The sequence below is a fragment of the Rattus norvegicus genome, chromosome 1 (genome assembly GCF_021556685.1).
Source record: "Rattus norvegicus strain SHRSP/BbbUtx chromosome 1, alternate assembly SHRSP_T2T, whole genome shotgun sequence".
Classification (NCBI taxonomy): Eukaryota; Metazoa; Chordata; class Mammalia; order Rodentia; family Muridae; genus Rattus; species Rattus norvegicus.
In genome coordinates, this window is record NC_141534.1 from 7,975,001 (window position 1) to 7,995,976 (window position 20,976).

General features: G+C 41.4%; 1 protein-coding gene across 13 annotated transcripts in view; it reads right to left on the minus strand.

Annotated features, from left to right (window-relative positions):
- The window catches only part of Utrn (utrophin), a 502,827-nt gene that overhangs the window by 91,328 nt on the left and 390,523 nt on the right, over positions 1 to 20,976 (minus strand). For all 13 annotated transcript variants that reach the window (XM_087636075.1, XM_087636021.1, XM_087636135.1 and 10 more), the window contains 1 exon segment: positions 3,845 to 4,113. In XM_087636075.1, coding sequence (XP_087492201.1) covers positions 3,845 to 4,113 — 269 coding nt within the window.

The following is a 20,976-nucleotide window of genomic DNA, read 5'->3' on the forward strand; positions in this document are numbered from 1 at the left end:
TATCCTGAATTGTAGTGGTTGCTAAAACCCAATATTCAGGAATCAGGTTTTTTTTCCAATGGTAAATCAGGGAATATATTTTAATGTTTTCAAACTCTTGACTATGCCTAAAGGCATGGGGTTAAGTCCAAAGGAGAGTTGAAGAACAAACTACAGGAGAAGAGACTGAGAGTCAGAAACCAACGTGGATAATAGAGGTGTCAGAGACAGCAATATATGAATCTGTAGACATGGAAGTCATCAGGTCTATTTCCAATCTCAGCAGACGCCAGTACATCAAAAGAAGACAGAAGAAAGGAAGGAATCCCCAAAAGACACATGGCCTGCTACAATATGGAAGGAGAAAGAATTTTGATTTGCAGTTGTTTTTATCTATCCTTGCCGATATTGGGCATCCAAAGATGGTCCAATGTGCACACGCAGACACATGTGCAAATCCAGTTATCAGACATGCAGTGACACAGTAACAGGCCTGACAGGTGCAAAGGATTAACAAATAAAACAGGTGTGAGGGACGGAGGGAAGCGTGGCTTAGGGGAGGACACAGAGCTCTTCAATGTGGACTCTGAAACGACTCAGATTTGCTCAGACACCGCTGAACACAAATGCTAGAACTCGAATGTTTCTAGAGATTTAACTGTGATTTTTTAGCTTGATATATTAATGCTCTCTTTCACATTTAAATTCTAATATGCATATTTTAAAATCAATATCCTTCTATTTTTTTAGGTATTAAAATTTAAAATTAACACGCTATTTGACAGGGTTCTAATTTTAAATAACAACCAGTTTTATATCAACAGATGGTAAAGGTGTTTTAGAATCTGATCAGAACTTCATGCATAATTTCAAGACAGGATTTAATTTTACTTTAAGGAACAATAGAGAAGCTTATATTTCTTCTGTGTAAAAATCCTGTTTTGTTTTGTTTTGTTTTCTGTTACATTAACAGAGTTTGGACAGGAAAGTCTTTTTGGCTCTGTTTGCACTTTTATGGCAAGGTGTTTTATAGCAATGAGGAAACTCTCTATGAAGGAAGTTTATCTTTTGCCTTTTAAGAGTTTCCAAATTAAGGGGCTTGAAATAAATGGAGTTATAAATGGCTTTCAGAACTGCCATGTGCTCTTGTATAAAGAACTAATTTATCATGTTTTGACTGTACTTTTCCTATAAGAGAATAAGCGTCAACGTAGCCCTCACTGCTATAAAAGCAGAAACATCTGCTACTATCAAAGGTGCTGGTTAAACTGTTGGCAGGTGTGTGTCTCAGACCCGTCTGGTACCCCAAGGTGTACATGCGGAAAGATGACCTTAGCAACTGAAGTTATTTAATTATACCTGAAGATTTTGTTTTTCAGCCGTACTTTGACATATTTACTAATATTTTGCAGTTTCTAGTGTTTAGTTTTTACTTCCCTGCACAGTTTTGTGATACACTTTAGGGAACACGTGAACTACTACATACGTTGAATTTATTTCATTTGGTTGAGTGAGACTTGAATTTTTAATTTTTAACATCTTAAAGGTATAAAAATAATTTAATCCAATTTATTCTTTCCTTTTAAACTATTTGATTTTGTGTATTTGCTTTTGTGTTTTAAGCTTCCCACTTAAGTAGATTTGAGTTTGGCTAGGGAGGCAAATCACTCCATTAAATAAAACTGCCAATTCCCAAACTGTGTTCTCTTCAGATACAAATTTTCATTTTTCTCAACACTAATTATCCCCAATTATCCCGTGATACTTTCAAATTCAATAGGGTCAATTCCCACTCAAATCTAGAGGCATTTTGGTTATTCTTGTTTGTTTGTTTGTTTGTTTTGATTCTAACTGTATTTTGTAAATCATTAAAAGACTTCATAAGGTTTAAAACTAGTTAAGCCAGATTTGGTGTCAAAGGCCTGTAACACCAGCTACATGGGAGACTGAAGCAGAAAGTTGGCAAGATTAAGGCCTATTTAGGTTATGGAGCGAGTTCAAGACTAGTCCAGACATCCTAGCAAGTTCTTGTCTCAGAATAAAAAGTAAAAGGAAGGCTCTGAACACAGTTGAATGGTGCTGCATTTACCCAGAATGCACAAGGCCCCAAATACAACACACACTAAGATAAATAAATAGGAAAAATATACAATGTGACCCATATTTGTAAAAGCTACACTGGTAAACTAATGATCATGCTTTTCTTAGCCTATTTTAAATTCACAATTATCCAGAGAAATGGTTTTTGGAATACTATAGGTTTTAAAATTTATAGAGTAGGCAGACACAAATCTATTATCAGAAATGGAGAACGCTATATTCTTTGTTAACACTTGCTTTGAATTTTAAAGTTTTAAGTTTAAAAGTGTTTGAATTTTGGAGGGTTTAAACTCAAAGGATTGGTCAAGGTTGTGTTTAACATTAGATAGAAAGAGGTCTTTCTGCATTGAAGGAGAAGAACAATTAAAAAAAAATCACAGAGACGCTAGATCTAACTAGCTGTGTGGGCTCGAGCAATTGTAGTTTTGCCTTTAGGAAACAATGTTTACTTGTTGCTGGTTTGCTAATTAAAAGAGATATCCACATGAACTGACAAAGAATAGTTCCTGGCAGGGAAGAAGAGGCCTTAAGAAATGCTAGCTATTGGGGTTGGGGATTTAGCTCAGTGGTAGAGCACTTTCCTAGCAAGCTCAAGGCCCTGAGTTCGGTCCCCAGCTCCGGAAAAAAAAGAAAAAAGAAAAAAAAGAAATGCTAGCTATTGCTACTCCTCTGTGTAAACACACAGATGTTCACTCATTGTAACTGCCCTGAGTACTAAGTTGATTTCCCAGAGCTTCTCTCTCCACTCAGCCATGCTCAGAGAAAGGACGACTGCTACCCAGTGTCTATGAACACAAGACGTGTGTACCTTTTGCAATAATAATTCCACGCATGATGAATAGCCTTGGGCTCACCCCTTCTGACTGTCTCAGTGCTCATCCTCTGGTGTGATTCTGAAGCTGTAATCTGTGTCTTTTACTGCCTGAATTCTGTTACTCCCTCGCCCCCCACCCCCGCCCCCGAAAATGTTGAATGAGTAAGCGAAGTGGATTTACACCACAGAACTAATATCCTTAACCTTGGGCGATTTCCTGATTACAAATGGAATTTATAACTACATTTATTTTTCATTTACTCAGGCAGTAAGATAGAAATTATAGATGAGAATTCCCACTAAAGCCGTTTGTTTTTTTATTAAACCTCTAAATCCAACCGCTAGTTTCTAGGAGACAGAACCTGTAGGCTGTACCACATGGGTACGATCCTATTAAATCTAGGCTGCGGGAATCAGTACAAAATAAACAACTTAAAAAAAAAACAAATGAATAGGAAACAAGAGAAAATGAAATGGGGGTGGGGGCAATATCTGAAAACAAAGTGAACTTAAAAAGTTCGGAGAGGGGTTGGGGATTTAGTTCAGCGGTAGAGCACTTGCCTAGCAATCGCAAGGCCCTGGGTTCCGTCCCCAGCTCCAGAAAAAAAAAAAGTTCGGAGAGGTTTTGTCTTGTTTTAAATGGTTAAGCCTAATCTACACTATTTAGGGATACTCCATGGAATTTTTAAAATGTTTAAACAAACTAAATTAGCATAAAGCCACCTTGGTGGGTTTTTGGGGGGGGTGGTAGGGGTGGGGGTGGGGGGACTACATATAGAAAACATCTGCCATTACTCCTGACTTAGATGGGGAGCTGAAGTGGTGTCAGCTTTATAAGAATCCCCAGTAATGATTTCTATACGTGAGGCTCTTTATTTGCGTTCTGTGCAACAACAACAACAACAACAACGCGTTCCTTAAATATTCTTTGTCAAAGGGAATGGTGCTGACCAGGGTTTTCTCTATGTGATCCTGCAGCGAGTCGATAAGCAGGTCCCCCACGGGCTTCCAGCCATTGCGCACGGCCTCCACCTCCTTCATGTCCGCGTCGAGGTCATCCACGGCTCCCTGAAGGTCTCGGAGTTTCTCTAACGCCTTTCCTACTTGCTTTTGCCAGGTGCTAGTCACAGCATTTAGACTCTCCCACTTCTCTCTGACTTCAGAGGACTGTTTGCGCATGGCCTTGGCGATCTTCTGGGCTCTCTCCTCCGGAGTCAACTCTGTGATCAGAAAAGAGAAGGTTTTGATTGGGTGTCTACTCAGTTATACGTTTATTCTTTATATCCGAGTGTAAATCTCACTGTTAAAATGGTTACGTGTGTGTGTGTGTGTGTGTGTGTGTGTGTATATATATATATATATATATATATATATATATATATATATATAGTTAGAATGGTCAGAGGAAAAAAATGTTTTCTCTATACATTTACCAGTAAGGCATAGTTACGTCTAAACGTACACTCAAAAAGAAAAGAAAATGCCTGCTCAGATTAGTAAATGGTTTAATGTTCATAGTGACTTCTGAATTTGAATACTTGAACACTTGTAATGCCTTCAAATGTAGCAAGATAACTCAAGAAAGAAAATATTTTTCCTCTACCATAAACTTACTTATGTAAGAATCCAAAGACAGTTTTTCATTTCATTGTTCTCAAGGGAAGTTAGAAGCATAATTAGCAGAGAATAGCTGTAAGTTATTTTTAAAAAAAAGATTAATTTATCGTGTTTCTTTAAAGAACGAATTCAAGGCATATGACATCTTAGAGACTTCATCGTCCATAAATCCGCTTGCTCGTCCATGTTGAACAAAGGACGTTTCTGAAGACTAAACATACGGAAACTGAATGTTTATCCACACTTCACCAGGAAAACTGCAAGATTACAAGGACCATCCTTGACATGTAACAGAACCAAGAGTCTGTGTGGAAGAAATAAACTAAGCCTCTCCAACGGAAAGAACACAGAACCCAAGGCTGGCAAGAAGAGCAACAGCCAGGAAGTGAAGGAAAGATGGGTACAGAATCCAAAGTCGGGCCGGTCCTGAGCCCAGAGTCAGAAAAAGTGAACCCAACAAGAAAAGTGCAAAAGGACTCATTTGGACACAGACGATGACTCACAAAGCAGGACAACCAGGTACCGAATGTCTGGGACTCTCTCACCCCTACACTTGGGGATCCCTCTTTAATCTAGCTGGTTTGAGAGAGCCTTCTTGACTGTCCCCAGAAACAGGGAGGCAGATCAAAAACACAGTTGTGGCGAATGCAGGTTCTTCTAAGGCGCACACGTATACAGATGTTCCCGGACTTAAGGTAGGGTTGTGGATAAACCCACCTAAGCTAAAGGAATCGAAAGTACATTTATTAGATCTGACCTACAAGTATCACAGCTCAGCCTGTACTGAATATGGGTAGAGTCTGATCTGAGCCTGCAGTGAGACAAGCTCATTGAACGCAAAGCTTCCTTCATGATAAAACACTAAAGGTCTCATAATACACAGAACACTGCACCAAATGCTCGAAATGGAATGGCCTTAGGGCTGCAGTCTCCTGTCACGGAAGCCCCCCGAATGTTTTAAGATGACTCATCCTGTTTTTATCTGCAATAATATCCTATCTTTCAGTATGAACTACATTAGTAATTTCTACTTTGCCTTAAAAATGCTTCTTTGGGAAAATAAGGTTTATCCACCTTATTCCCAAAATGAACTTTGTCCTAAAATGAACTGAAGCCAGCATTCCTAAACCTTTACACCCACCCTTATAAAAATATCTGCTGCCTATCTATCCTCACCTAAGTGTGATCCAAAAGTCAGACCATACATGTTTGTTTAATTTTCCAGAAATTTTTAAATACTGATACTCAGAGTAACCAAATGGCTTATGAAGAGCCCAGCAACCATGAATCAGTGCTGTTAAGTGACGGCTGGGTAGGAGAATCAAGGGTTAGAGGGGAAAGCACCAAAATGGTGGATACTCTGAATATACCAGACTGAACCTCACGTGTGTGGGCACACACTTACACTCACACTCACACACACACACACCCCAATAATAATAATAATAATAACAATAAGTGAAAGCTAGTTTAAGATTCTAAGCCAGGAAACCTAGAGTAAAGGACCAATAAGTGTAACCAGCAGGTCAGGGCAGTCAGACTCCAGAGAGGGGGAAAAACAGTCAGAGTGTCATTAAAAAGTAACCTTTCTTTAAATCCTTATACCTTCGAGACATCCATAAAATGCTAAATATAACACCTATATTTTATATTTTACAGAAAAGTAAAATGTTATGTGTGAGATGAAAATTTCATTCCCAGAGCCCTCGGGAGAGGTGGGGTAACTTTTATGAGGGCTACACCTGCACTGGTTAATAAGTTACTGGGGCTTTTTTGAAGAATGTATTTTAAGCATTTGTGTTTCAGTGTCTACGGGAGGGAGAGAGGAAGAGAGGGAGGGAGGGAGGGAGGGAGGGAGGGAGGGAGGGAGACAGGCACAGAGATTCTGTTCATGTTCAAGACAAGACAGCTTATTCAAAGTGATTTCCCTTGGATGAAGTAAAAACTGTTTCTGAATCAACTACTAAATAACACAGTCCACAGAGGGGCACACACAGCTCCCTCCTCCTGGGACAGAACATCCCATGTTGTCTGCCGTGCTTTTGTCCGGTGGAAGTTCTTCTGTTCGAGCAGTCCTTCCGTTGGTTTATCAGATAATCCCCACTTGAGCAGCTCACCAGTAGAGGAGCAAAAGCTCGCCATCTGCTTCCCACAGAGGGCCTGTGCCCACTAAGCACTTTTGAGTCAGAACACAAGTGCATCCCATTACAGCAAGCCTGAGAGGCCTTTTTAAGCCAACGAGAGAATAACAAACAAAACCAACATTTTCCACGTTTGTGAGGCATGTAAAACGAAAAACAAAGCAATGTGTAAAATATCAAGTTAGGGCAATTTGAGGGGACAAAGTAGAAAAACACTAAGGAAAAAAAAGAAGAAAGAAAGAAAGAAAGAAAGAAAGAAAGAAAGAAAGAAAGAAAGAAAGGAAGGAAGGAAGGAAGGAAAGAAAACTCTGAAGCGGCAGAAAATATTTACAGGGAAAGAATATAGTTTTTAAAGGATGCATTCTTTATAAACAAAATCTTCTCATTTGAAAACCAACGGATAAATTCTGAAGCCTTGGGTGGAGAAGCATCTTAACCAGTCATTCTATAGCATGGCATTGTATGAGAAACTCTGCTGATTCAAACCGATCCTTTCTAGAAGCTCCTATCAGAGGCCCACACTGAAGCGAAGTGATTTGGCCCAGCGCGCAGGAGAGTCCTGGAGAGATGTCCACACTGCCCCAGCGGTCCCAGTATCTGTCAGTAGAGCACGCCTAGCTTAACGGAATACAAACGCTGATGCTCTAGTCCTGCAGCTGAATGAGACGCAGTTCCCTTCCACTGGGTTGATGTGTCAATTCCGTGTACAACATGGCCACTCCATACAGGAGGCCTGGGAGCCCAGCGATAAGAGAGCATTCTAATTTGCATTTGAAAACAGGGACAGGCCTGATGCTAGAGAGGTAAATAGGAGGACAAAGCCTGCAGCTCTGAGGCCAGAAGAGCTCTTTCCATGGCACTGCCTTCCCGCCCAGTGTCCGTGTGCACCTGTGTGGATATTTTCATTCATCCCTCTCCACCCTCCTCCCTTCAGGCCTGGGGACCAAACTGCCCAAAATCTGAAGGTAGAATTATATTTAAATTATACTATTCACATGCTTGGATTCATTTGATTACAAACGTCCCGCCATACCTTATGGATATTTTGTCTGTTCTCTCTCTTTATTTTATGACTTTAAATAGTAATGCCCATAATGTGCTACAGATTTTAGCAAGACCAGAAGGGGGGAAACTGAGGTTGGTGTCACATGCCTGTAATGGATATGGATCTCTGCCCCTGAAGTTTGAGGCCAGCCTGGGCTACATGGAAAGGAAGAGAGGAAAGCTCAGAAAATGTTTATATTTTTTTCCGAGTGTGCTTGTGGATTGTCCTGCATTTATAACATTTTGTCTAACATTTTATAACATTTTGCATTTTGTCTAAGCTCCGCCCCACAGCTGCCTGACAACAGCCAGGTATGCTCCGCCCATAGCTACCTAGAAACAGCAAGGTATGCTCCGCCCCACAGCTGCCTAGCAACAGCCAGGTGTGCCTACTCACTATAAAAGGGACTGCTCACCCCCTGTGTTCTTGCCCTTGCCTTCTGGCTCCCATTCTATCCTTTTGCCCCTTCCTCCAGTCTCTCCCCATTCCCTTCCCCTATTCTCTACTTCTCTTCCTCACCTCTCCCTCTCCCTCCTCCTCTCCCCCTCCTCCTCACTCGCCCCCTTTTCTACCATCTCAACTCCCCTCCCCATTCCCTGAACAACCTCTATTCTATACTATACCACCATGTGGTGGGTCCCTCGGGGGAAATGGATACCTCAGCATGGGCCGGCCCGCCGAGGCAATCTCTAACCCTCACACCTCACCACACATCCACAAAATATATCCCATCTTTTTTTTTTTTAATCTTTTTAAAAACACAACAGTGGGAACAAAGACTACAGGGAGGAAGGCAGACTGTGGCTAGGAGCTAGGCCCAGACTTAAGCAGCAGAACCACTTTTATTCTTGTGCATGTGTGTTGCTGGAGAACAGGGAACGATACCTGATATGTTCATAACGTCTTTCCAAGAGTAAAACCCATGGAATCCTCTTCTCTTATTCTAGGAAAACACTTTACTCTTGATGTTTATTTTAAGAAAGGTAGACAGTCTCCCTTTGTGTGCTTGTGAAAATATTTATTTTAAACAATTCTTTTATAAAATAATGATAGACATTTATTAGAACCATCCTGGTCTTGTTAAGGATGGTTTCCTAACTTTATCATACTTTTTTTTTCCCCCTTAATTTTGGTGCTGATCCAGCTTCTACTTCGTGTTACTACTGATTCTAAATAGTTATGTCACCACCATTTGCTTCCTCCCCCTCTTGACTGAGAATCCAGACAGGTGACCACTCTGTCAATGGCTTGCAGTGAATACTCAGCTTTACTCTGTAAAAACAACACTAAACCCCATTTTTAAATGTCTGCTTCATTTTCCCTTCCGTTCCAAGCCCACGCAAAGCTGCTTCTTCAAATATAAACCTTCAAAAGTCATCTAATCTATGGTCATTCCCAATATCGGAGTTGGACTATGTGGTTTTGGGGGTTTTTTTGGGGGGGGGAAGGGGGATTTATTTGCAGTCTTTTATACTTTATCAACACCTGAAAGGTTAATGTTAAAAACGACGAAGAAAAAGATTGAAAGTAGAAAAATTCACTCTGGGATCTGACTGGTGTTTCCTGCTTGCATAGCTGAGACTCGAGGAATTTCAACATAACTGATAAAACCGAAGTTGTCTACAAAGGCAAGGGAGGCTCTACAAAAGACATCTCAAACGAGGATGTTTAGTAAGGATAAATAAGCAAATGAATTACGGTTATGCCAGGGGAGGGCCAGGATGTTTCTACTGTTGGATTTCAATGTATTAACGCTCGTGTCTCATGCCCAAACCTATGAGTGTACATCATTAAACCATTTTATAATTTCCTTTAGCAAAAAAAATCCTGTAAAGTAAGAGAAACAAGAAAACTAGCCATTATTTCACCTAACTTGTAAACTTCACTTTTAAATTTGGCTTAATCTTTCAAATCTTGTTGCAAATTACATCCATTAAAAGATGTGTGTGTGTGTGTATGTGTGTGTTTCAAAGATAGTTCAATGATCCCAGCACGCACTCATGTCTTAGACGGATACTGTCCTCTTCCTACTATATCTCTCTGAGTGCTTCTGTTTTATCTGGGTGGAGTAATCTAAAGGTCACACTCTCTGGGATTCTGGCAGTAGTGATGGGCTGTGTTGATGTCCATATTCTCTCTCTTTACAGCTCCTCCCCTCTCTTCATAATCAAAAGGTGTTTCTGATTAAAATAACAGGGAATATATTATTTCCACTCCCGAGTACCCTGATTAAATAATTAAGATCAACTTAATCGCTCCAAAATGTTCCATCAGTGGGTAAGAGGACCCTGTCCACTTCTAGTCTGGGAGGTGACAGATGGCAACAGTTCATTATGGACCAGATCACAAGAATATCAAGGGCCCTCAGCTGATTAAGACTTCTAATTATGCTCATCTAGTAAATTATAAGGGTGACAAATTAGTGGAGGCTACTTAGAGCTGATCACCCAGCAGAGAAAACTACGTTTTTTTTTTTCATTGAGGAAAAGCTAAAGGTAGTTTGGTGAATCTGAGAGAAAAAAAAGAAAGATAAGGAATGAGAAGAAAAGATGTAAAAACAAAATGTCCAAGGAAAGAGAGGTAGGGAATATCTTCCAAAATTTCAAAAGGCAACTTACTGAGGAGCATGAGGAGGGGCATGAGGAAACAGATAAGGAAGACCAACCACTCTGAGGGCGAGGGGGTCTCAGTGAGAGCAATTCTGATTTTTTTTTAAATCACTAGTGCTTGGCTGGGGAGAGGGGAGGAGTGAAGCATTCTAGAAGGGGGTGACTAGGTGGGGTGAGCAGGATAGAAAGTAAGTAAAAAACATTAAATTAAATTTAAAAAAGAAAGAAAGAAAGAAAATCACTTGTGGTCATAGAGATTTTATTGTTCCTGTAAAATAGACAATGAATTCCACCATGCTCTCAGATGCAAGCAGTGTGCTGAATTAAGGCTAAAGCGGGGATGACTACTAATGACAGCAGCACGCAGGGCAGGAGCAGGAAGGGCAGGGAGAACCTGAAGAAGAAGGGAGGCTTGCACCGGCAACCACCTAGCCGACTCCGGACTCTGCCATGTGTTACGCTGAACAGCAACAAGCAGGTCACTGGGGCCAGGAGATGGTACTGAATGGAATGAAGGAGACACTGAAAACATTCGGTGTCAGCAGGACAAGGAATCCACCATGCTCTCAGACGTATTCCCTGAACCTCCAATACTCTCAGGCACGTGATAGGCATTTGATAAGTACTGTTAAAGGAATGAATAGTTCGCTGGGTACATCTTTGACTTAACAACCAAAAGGAAGGAAAATCTCCTAGTCTGTTCTCTTCCCCTTTTCCCTTCTTTAATAAACAAAGCAGTGGGTAGGGCTGGGGAGATAGCTCAGTCATAGTGCTTGGGACAAAAGCAAGAGGACCTGAGTTTGAGTCTGAGAACCAGACGGTCTCTGCATCACTGACTAGAGAGCTGAACTAAATGATTACCTCCAGGTTCAGTGGTCAGAACAAACCTGAGGTGAAGAAGCCATAGAGAAAGACACTTAATGCTGCTCTCTATAGTCATTAGCTTACTCAAATTCATGCCCCCTGTACTGGCTGGTTTTGTGTGTCAACCTGACACAAGCTGGAGTTATCTCAGAGAAAGGAGCCTCCCTTAAGGAAATGTCTTCATGAGATCCAGCTGTAAGGCATTTTCTCAATTGGAGATCAAGGTGGAAGGGACCATCGTGGGTGGTGCTATCCCCAGGCTGGCAGTCCTGGGTACTGTAAGAAAGCAAGCTGAGCAAGCCAAGGGCAACAAGCCAGTAAGTAACATCCCTCCATGGCTTCTGCATCAGCTCCTGCCTCCAAGTTCCTACCCTGAGTGAGTTCCAGTCCTGACTTCCTTTGGTGAGGAACAGCAATGTGGAAGTGTAAGCTGAGTAAACCCTTTCCTTCCCAACTTGCTTCTTGGTCATGATGTTTTGTGCAGGAATACAAACCCTGACTAAGACACCCACCCACAAACCACACACACACACACACACACACACACACACGCACACGCACACGCACACGCACACGCACACGCACACACCACCCCAATCAGGACAGGAATCATAGATTTAAAATCTCTTTTTTGACACATTAGCATTCATTTCTCACACACCTTCAGCTGTTTCCTGGCTACCCACAGAAGCTAGTGATCTACACATGAGAAATTTCAGGAGCTTTCTACCTGAGCTTAGCCATTCTTATTTGAGAAGTTAAGTAAGCTGCATGTTTACTGCTAAAACGAGCGACAGAGTTTAACTGAAGAGGGACATCTATGCCTTTGCTGGCCTTCCACTTTCAAAACCATGGTGGCACCTCAGAAGTTTCTAGCTCCCAACTGAGAAGCAACAAAAAACACCCCACTCTGCTTGAGGGCTGTAGTAGTTTCCTATTCTTTATGCTAAAACCAGAAAGTGACTTCCCAAATGCAGATCCTCATAAAATATATCCCTGTAAAGCATTTCTATATCTTTTTGTGAAGCAAATGTATTTTATTTATTGATGGTCACAACACTGACTGGGGAAAGTAGCAGCTGGCAAGCAATTTATTAAAAACATGCCTGCCCATAACACTAACTTCTGTTCTCAATAGAGAGAGTGCTGACTTATTTACTTACGCAGAATTTCCTTGCAGTAATATTCATGACCATGAAAAGAAGTTTTGCTTTCTAAAATATTTCTGCCCAATCCAGGGGCTTCTTCAGTTCAAGTCTCGATCACTATATTTATATAGTATAGAACCTTAATTTTGGGAGGATCTGGGTATTGCTCTGTAGTTAAGAACACTGAGAAAGAAAGTAACATATTTTTCTATGCCCTTTCATGCATTGCAACTTTACCCATCTAATTTGGACTTGGGAAGCTAATTAAATCATTGCTGTGCTCCACAGTCCTGAAAGCAATTACTTATACTTCAACTTTTTTATGTGAAAATTAAAAAGACAAATTCTAATACTGCCTAAACACCTTCTCCCTTGGTAAAGGAATCGGTGAACCGGGGTGTGACTCTATGAAGCGGTGTGGGATTTTAACACGGGAAATATAACAGTGGGAAGAAAGAGGAACTATATGCATATAATTATGCTGTAAGCTTCCCAAAGGAAAAAAGAAATCTTATTTCTACTCAATTTACAGAAATGCTAATGAGGAGAGAAGATTCAAACTCTAGAGGTTACAAGCACCAAACTTTCCAACACAAATCTTGGCTCGTAACTTGCACACCCTTATGACCTGAGCATCCTAAATTTATCTGTAAAATGGGTGTTAGAAAACACTGTTATAAACCAGTTAAACAACCCCATAACTCCTAAGGAAATAGAAGCAGTCATTAAAGGTCTCCCAACTAAAAAGAGCCCAGGTCCAGACGGGTTTAGTGCAGAATTCTATCAGACCTTCATAGAAGACCTCATACCAATATTATCCAAACTATTCCACAAAATTAAAACAGATGGATCACTACCGAATTCCTTCTATGAAGCCACAATTACTCTTATACCTAAACCACACAAAGACCCAACAAAAAAAGAGAACTTCAGACCAATTTCCCTTATGAATATCGACGCAAAAATACTCAATAAAATTCTGGCAAACCGAATCCAAGAGCACATCAAAACAATCATCCACCATGATCAAGCAGGCTTCATCCCAGGCATGCAGGGATGGTTTAATATACGGAAAACCATCAACATGATCCATTATATAAACAAACTGAAAGAACAAAACCACATGATCATTTCATTAGATGCTGAGAAAGCATTTGACAAAATTCAACACCCCTTCATGATAAAAGTCCTGGAAAGAATAGGAATTCAAGGCCCATACCTAAACATAGTAAAAGCCATATACAGCAAACCAGTTGCTAACATTAAACTAAATGGAGAGAAACTTGAAGCAATCCCACTAAAATCAGGGACTAGACAAGGCTGCCCACTCTCTCCCTACTTACTCAATATAGTTCTTGAAGTTCTAGCCAGAGCAATCAGACAACAAAAGGAGATCAAAGGGATACAGATCGGAAAAGAAGAGGTCAAAATATCACTATTTGCAGATGATATGATAGTGTATTTAAGTGATCCCAAAAGTTCGACCACAGAACTACTAAAGCTGATAAACAACTTCAGCAAAGTGGCTGGGTATAAAATTAACTCAAATAAATCAGTAGCCTTCCTCTACACAAAAGAGAAACAAGCCAAGAAAGAAATTAGGGAAACGACACCCTTCATAATAGCCCCAAATAATATAAAGTACCTCGGTGTGACTTTAACCAAGCAAGTAAAAGATTTGTACAATAAGAACTTCAAGACACTGAAGAAAGAAATTGAAGAAGACCTCAGAAGATGGAAAGATCTCCCATGCTCATGGATTGGCAGGATTAATATAGTAAAAATGGCCATTTTACCAAAAGCAATCTACAGATTCAATGCAATCCCCATCAAAATACCAATCCAATTCTTCAAAGAGTTAGACAGAACAATTTGCAAATTCATCTGGAATAGCAAAAAACCCAGGATAGCTAAAACTATCCTCAACAATAAAAGGACGTCAGGGGGAATCACTATCCCTGAACTCAAGCAGTATTACAGAACAATAGTGATAAAAACTGCATGGTATTGGTACAGAGACAGACAGACCAATGGAATAGAATTGAAGACCCAGAAATGAACCCACACACCTATGGTCACTTGATTTTTGACAAAGGAGCCAAAACTATCCAATGGAAAAAAGATAGCATTTTCAGCAAATGGTGCTGGTTCAACTGGAGGTCAACATGTAGAAGAATGCAGATCGATCCATGCTTATCACCCTGTACAAAGCTTAAGTCCAAGTGGATCAAGGACCTCCACATCAAACCAGACACACTCAAACTAATAGAAGAAAAACTAGGGAAGCATCTGGAGCACATGGGCACTGGAAAAAATTTCCTGAACAAAACACCAATGGCTTATGCTCTAAGATCAAGAATCTCATAAAACTGCAAAGCTTCTGTAAGACAAAGGACACTGTGGTTAGGACAACACGGCAACCAACAGATTGGGAAAAGATCTTTACCAATCCTACAACAGACAGAGGCCTTATATCCAAAATATACAAAGAACTCAAGAAGTTAGACCGCAGGGAGACAAATAACTCTATTAAAAATGGGGTTCAGAGCTAAACAAAGAATTCACAGCTGAGGAATGCCGAATGGCTGAGAAACACCTAAAGAAATGTTCAACATCTTTAGTCATAAGGGAAATGCAAATCAAAACAACCCTGAGATTTCACCTCACAACAGTGAGAATGGCTAAGATCAAAAACTCAGGAGACAGCAGATGCTGGAGAGGATGTGGAGAAAGAGGAACACTCCTCCATTGTTGGTGGGATTGCAGACTGGTACAACCATTCTGGAAATCAGTCTGGAGGTTCCTCAGAAAATTGGACATTGAACTGCCTGAGGATCCAGCTATACCTCTCTTGGTCATATACCCAAAAGATGCCCCAACATATAAAAAAGACACGTGCTCCACTATGTTCATCGCAGCCTTATTTATAATAGCCAGAAGCTGGAAAGAACCCAGATGCCCTTCAACAGAGGAATGGATACAGAAAATGTGGTACATCTACACAATGGAATATTACTCAGCTATCAAAAACAATGACTTTATGAAATTTGTAGGCAAATGGTTGGAACTGGAAAATATCATCCTGAGTGAGCTAACACAATCACAGAAAGACACACATGGTATGCACTCATTGATAAGTGGCTATTAGCCCAAATGCTTGAATTACCCTAGATGCCTAGAACAAATGAAACTCAAGACGGATGATCAAAATGTGAATGCTTCACTCCTTCTTTAAAAGGGGAACAAGAATACCCTTGGCAGGGAATAGAGAGGCAAAGATTAAAACAGAGACTGAAGGAACACCCATTCAGAGTCTGCCCCACATGTGGCCCATACATATACAGCCACCCAATTAGACAAGATGGATGAAGCAAAGAAGTGCAGGCCGACAGGAGCCGGATGTAGATCGCTCCTGAGAGACACAGCCAGAATACAGCAAATACAGAGGCGAATGCCAGCAGCAAACCACTGAACTGAGAATAGGACCCCCGTTGAAGGAATCAGAGAAAGAACTGGAAGAGCTTGAAGGGGCTCGAGACCCCATATGTACAACAATGCCAAGCAACCAGAGCTTCCAGGGACTAAGCCACTACCTAAAGACTATACATGGACTTACCCTGGACTCTGACCTCATAGGTAGCAACGAATATCCTAGTAAGAGCACCAGTGGAAGGGGAAGCCCTGGGTCCTGCTAAGACTGAACCCCCAGTGAACTAGACTGTCGGGGGGAGGGCGGCAATGGGGGGAGGGTGGGGAGGGGAACACCCATAAGGAAGGGGAGGGGGGAGGGGGATGTTTGCCCGGAAACCAGGAAAGGGAATAACACTCGAAATGTATATAAGAAATACTCAAGTTAATAAAAAAAAAAAAAAGAAAAAAGAAAACCCTGTTATTGCAGAGTGCTGTCTGCCATGGAATTAAAAGCTTGGAGGCTTCTTAGGATAGATCTAGGCTGGTACTGGCATCTAATAAGTCCTGGCTGGCTGTGAGGAGCTATGTAACAGCTCTCATCAATCACAGGCCTGTCCTCTTAGGGTAGTGTATGCTTACAATAGGAACCTACCCATCCAAGAAAACCTCATTCCTTGTTACTAGACCTAAATGAGGGGAAGAAAGTTCTCCTCAAAAGATTCCACGTGCAAAGAGACTCCAGATGTCAAGAGAGGCAGCCTCCTCCCCTCCCTTGTGAGAGCGGAGCTAAAAAAGAGAAAACCAGCAGAGTTAGCCAGGAAGACCAGACTCCTGGGTGGCCTTTCAGCTGTGGCTGCATCTCTGTTCTCCGGTGGCTGGTTTATGGGGCCCACTGGGTGTAGGAGTGGGGAAGCAAGGAAGCCTGTTAGGAGCATGAGGGTCCCCCATTTACAATGGAGGGACTTGAACTGATAATCCTTGCAAAACAAACAAACAAAAAGCCTCAAGGGGTGAAACCACCTGCCAGTTTAATAGCCTAATTATTTCTGTTAGGTAAGGTGTAATCTGGCCCCATTTTATTGGCTAAAACAATGGAACCATACGAAAGGACCTTCTTTCTATTAAACTATATGACAATTCCATACTGTCACTCATTCAATGATCATAAAAATTTTTATCTGCACAAGTTTGTCATTGCTGCTATAAAATAAGCTGACATGGAGTTACAATGTGATTTCAATTCTGAAATATGTCTACAGTTCTCCAAAAGGATAAGCGCCCTTCACACCAGGCCCAGTTGTGTTCTCCTGTCATATATAACGTTTGTCTTCGGGTTTCTATTCCTGTGATAAAACACCATGCACTTAAACAACTTGGGAGAAAGGATGTATTTCAGCTTACAACTCTAAAGTCAAACTTCATTGTTGAAGGAGGTTAGGGCAGGAACCCAATCAGGGCAGGGAACCTGAGGTAAGAGCTAATGGAGAGGCCATGAAGGAATGCTATTTACTACCGGGGACCTCATGGTTTGTTCAACCCACTCTCTAGTAGCTTCCAGGTCCACCAGCCCAGGGGTGGAACCAAACACAGTGAGCTGGGCCTTGCCCTCTTAATTATCAATTAGCACCAATACATAAAATATAGGAGCCCCATAAGAGAGAAACACTGCCTGTATTTGGCCTTCTGAAACACTATATTGTTGCATTTGGTATTTCAAAGAATACAGCATACTCTGAGAAAAAAACAAATGCTGTTAATACACATAGCTAGCCATCAGAGAACCAAGGAAACACTAATCTGAAAAGAAATGATTATTAACCATTGACCCCAGGTCCAGTCACATTGAACTAATTATGTGCATAGCACACTAACATACACCAGACATATAACTAACTACACACAGATAATACATTGAGAACTGTATTCTGCTAGGACTATTTGCGAATGCCATTTAAATGAAGGTGGCATAGGATAAAACAAGCCATTCTCAGAAGAGAAGGACACTGTAGTCACGGTAACAGGAAGACTTTAGCTGGAGTTATTTTTAAAGCTGATTTGTGGGAAAATTAATGAACAAAAAACATACTGGTTTATAATACATTAGTAGTTAATATTGGTGGTGATGGGCAGTTGGAAAAGTGCCATCTTCCCTGGCTATCTCTAGATAACTGGGGGGTGGGGGGTGGGGGTGGGGGTCCGCCCCTGGCTGTGAATCCCACAGTGCACAGATCCTTGCCTCAGCATGGCAATTCAGATGTGGCTCTGAGAACAGCAAGGGAAGTTGGCAGCACAAAGAAGAGCCAAGAAATATGTGTGCAAGGCTAAGAGGTTCTTGACATGGAAGTCAAGAAGGAGCGAGGAGGTCAGCGGCCGGAGGGTTCCACATGAGCAGATATGGAGGAGGTGAAATTACAGGGTCGGGCCAAGAGCCAGTGAAAACCCAGGGGTAAGGGAAGGGCAATAAACACAAGCTTAATGCTGGTTCTGCATCTTCCCTTGATTATCTCAATGACCTTGGTTAGCCAAGCAAGATGCTCTTGGCTCTAGTATGTTTCCTAATAAAAAAAAAAAGGTAACTTTATAATCTGTTGAACACATTCACTAGTTCAAAGAAGAAATATAAAAGCAGTTTAAAAAGTAGGGAAAAAACAGTAATGATAAGAAATGTATATCCCATTATGAACTGGATGATAGTGATCGACAAAAAGCTATTTGCATTAAAAGGAAAAATGTGTCGATATGATAGATTAAATGACATTACTTCCATGCCATTCGAACAAGAACCCTGAAGACAAAGCTCGCTCAGCCTCCTACAATTACTAATGAAACTTCAGCTGCACTAAAAAAAAAAAAAAATCGTATTTACAAAAGTCATCTCTAAACAGTGTTCTGGTAGCTGAGTTTTCCACATAATTACACGACACCCATTTAACTCAATTTCTTTACGATTCTCATGCCTTCAGAAATAAACAGCAATTCATAGCTTCAGATTTTATAGGTCTTATAGAATGTGTACTGTCCCTCATTGCTGTCATCTGGCTGTGGTCACTCCTGTCAGCCTTGTCCCTGCCTTGTCACGTCTACCTATCGACTTATTGCCAATTCACAGGACATGGAGTCAAGTACTTACAAGCTGTCTAAAGTGTGAGCCTGCATCTCTGAGGACGTACCTGACAGCTCTGCTTGCACCCAGAGCAGAGGCGCTATGTCCCCCTTACTGTATCGTCTGTGCATGTTCAGGTCACTTCTTCAGATTCTCCATAAACAAGACGTCAGTGGGGTCCCAGGGAGGGCTAAGCTTCTGACCCACCCTTTGGTGGCATGGCTTTATTGATGACTAGGTATAGGAGCATCACGAAAGAAATCAGTCAGCAAAGTATTTAAGAAGTAATTGAGATGGGGCTGGGCTTGGGAAGGGCTTTGGTAGAGCAAGTAGGTGCTGGGCCAGGATACGGGAAAAGAGCTGGGAAACAGAGTAGAGGGATCATGAGTGGAAAAGGGGAATGGCAAGACAGGGCAGCCCATGGCTGCAGAAAGTGTAAGTGCGGTGTCCAATGGACATCGAACATGTGTCCATGGAACACGGAGAGAGTGGCATGAGATAGGGTCAGACAACATTGATGTCAGGTCTCTGCTCAACCTTCTGTGTCAGGAGAAGCCCAGATTACATACTAAAGAAATGGCATTCTAGGCTTTAGACAGATTATTTTGGTCACGGGTTGATGGTTTAGTAAGTAATGTATAGATCATGCAAGCATGATGACCTGAATCCAATCCCCAGAAAGAATGCCCATGTAAAAAGTCAGCTGAGATATTACATGTCTGCATTCCTACTGATAGGGAGGCAGAGACAATATGGATACACAGCTGGATCAAGAGCTATAGGCAAAAACAAGAGACCCTGCATCAAAAGGAGGTAAAGTGCAGCTAAAGAAAAAGATATCCGAGGTTAACCTCTGACCTCTGCGCATACTCACATGCACGTGCACCCACACACAATAAATGCTGGGTGGTTTCTGCTTTTCAAACATTCGAAAGTACATGCAACACTAATAATTGATAAAGTTGGCAACAGAAAAATGAAATGAGGGGAATGGGGCTTGCAAGAGAAAAAGTCATTTGAGAGAAAAATGATGGAGAAACGTATTTTCTGGAATTAAAAAGAGAGGGATCTATCTTTCTACCCGAGGGCATAATGCACAGAGCATAGTCAAAAGCTGCTTATTAAATAGAGCTGAAAGCCATACACGGCTTGGGCTAGGAATAATGCCTCCAACATAGAGCAGCTCTTCACTACTGCTCGGGATGACTAATGCTCAGACAGTCTCTCTTTCCGATAGCGGTTGTGCATATGTCAGAGTAAACAAAGAAAGGATAAAAGCTATTATGGATAATTTCCCTCCATTTACTCTTAACAGCAGGTAAAATGGGCTACCATTACAAAACATAATATCAAGGGAGGAGAGGGTTGGGAAATGGTTCCTTGTAAAACCAAACCAAACCAAACCAAAGAAAAAAGAAAAAAAGAAAAAAAAAAAGAAACCCTCATAAAAAGTTAAATTGATGTAACATTTTCCTCCTGCCAGCCCCCGGGATGTGGTCATCGGAAATGGGAACTGAGCAAAATCCTGAGCCTAAGAGCAAAGGAGAGAAGCTATGAACATGTCTTTTAAAGTTTTAAATGGCTGTCCTCTCACCTCACAGAAGCAAGAGGACCTGAGTTCAGATCCCAGCGCTGAGTTACTAAGCTGGGCATGGTTGTGTGCAGACATAGCCGGAGTGCGCATGCTTGTGCAATTAAAGAATGGTGACCCTCAAGTTTGCTGGCAGGTCAGTCTAGCCAAGTGATAAGCATCATTTATAGTGGGAGACTAAAACCACAACATAAAAAAATGACTGAGGAAGATAGTGCATGTTGACTTGTGTTCTCCACATGCACATGGATGCACATATGCATGCACGTGTACACATGTGGGCACAACAGGCACACACACACACACACACACACACACACACACAGAGTACTCAGTGAAAAAAAGTCCTGTCTTCATGGAGCTTACTTTCATCTAGGTGGAAGGTGAAGGCGGTAAGACACATACAGCAAACAGGTCATATACATGTTGAACAAACACTAGGAATTACAGAAAAGGGAGACTTTGCAGCAATGGCTACTGGGAAGAACTAAGGACATGACACTTGGATGAAGATCCAAGAGGGAAGGGAGCGGGAGGAGTAGGAAAAGGGATAG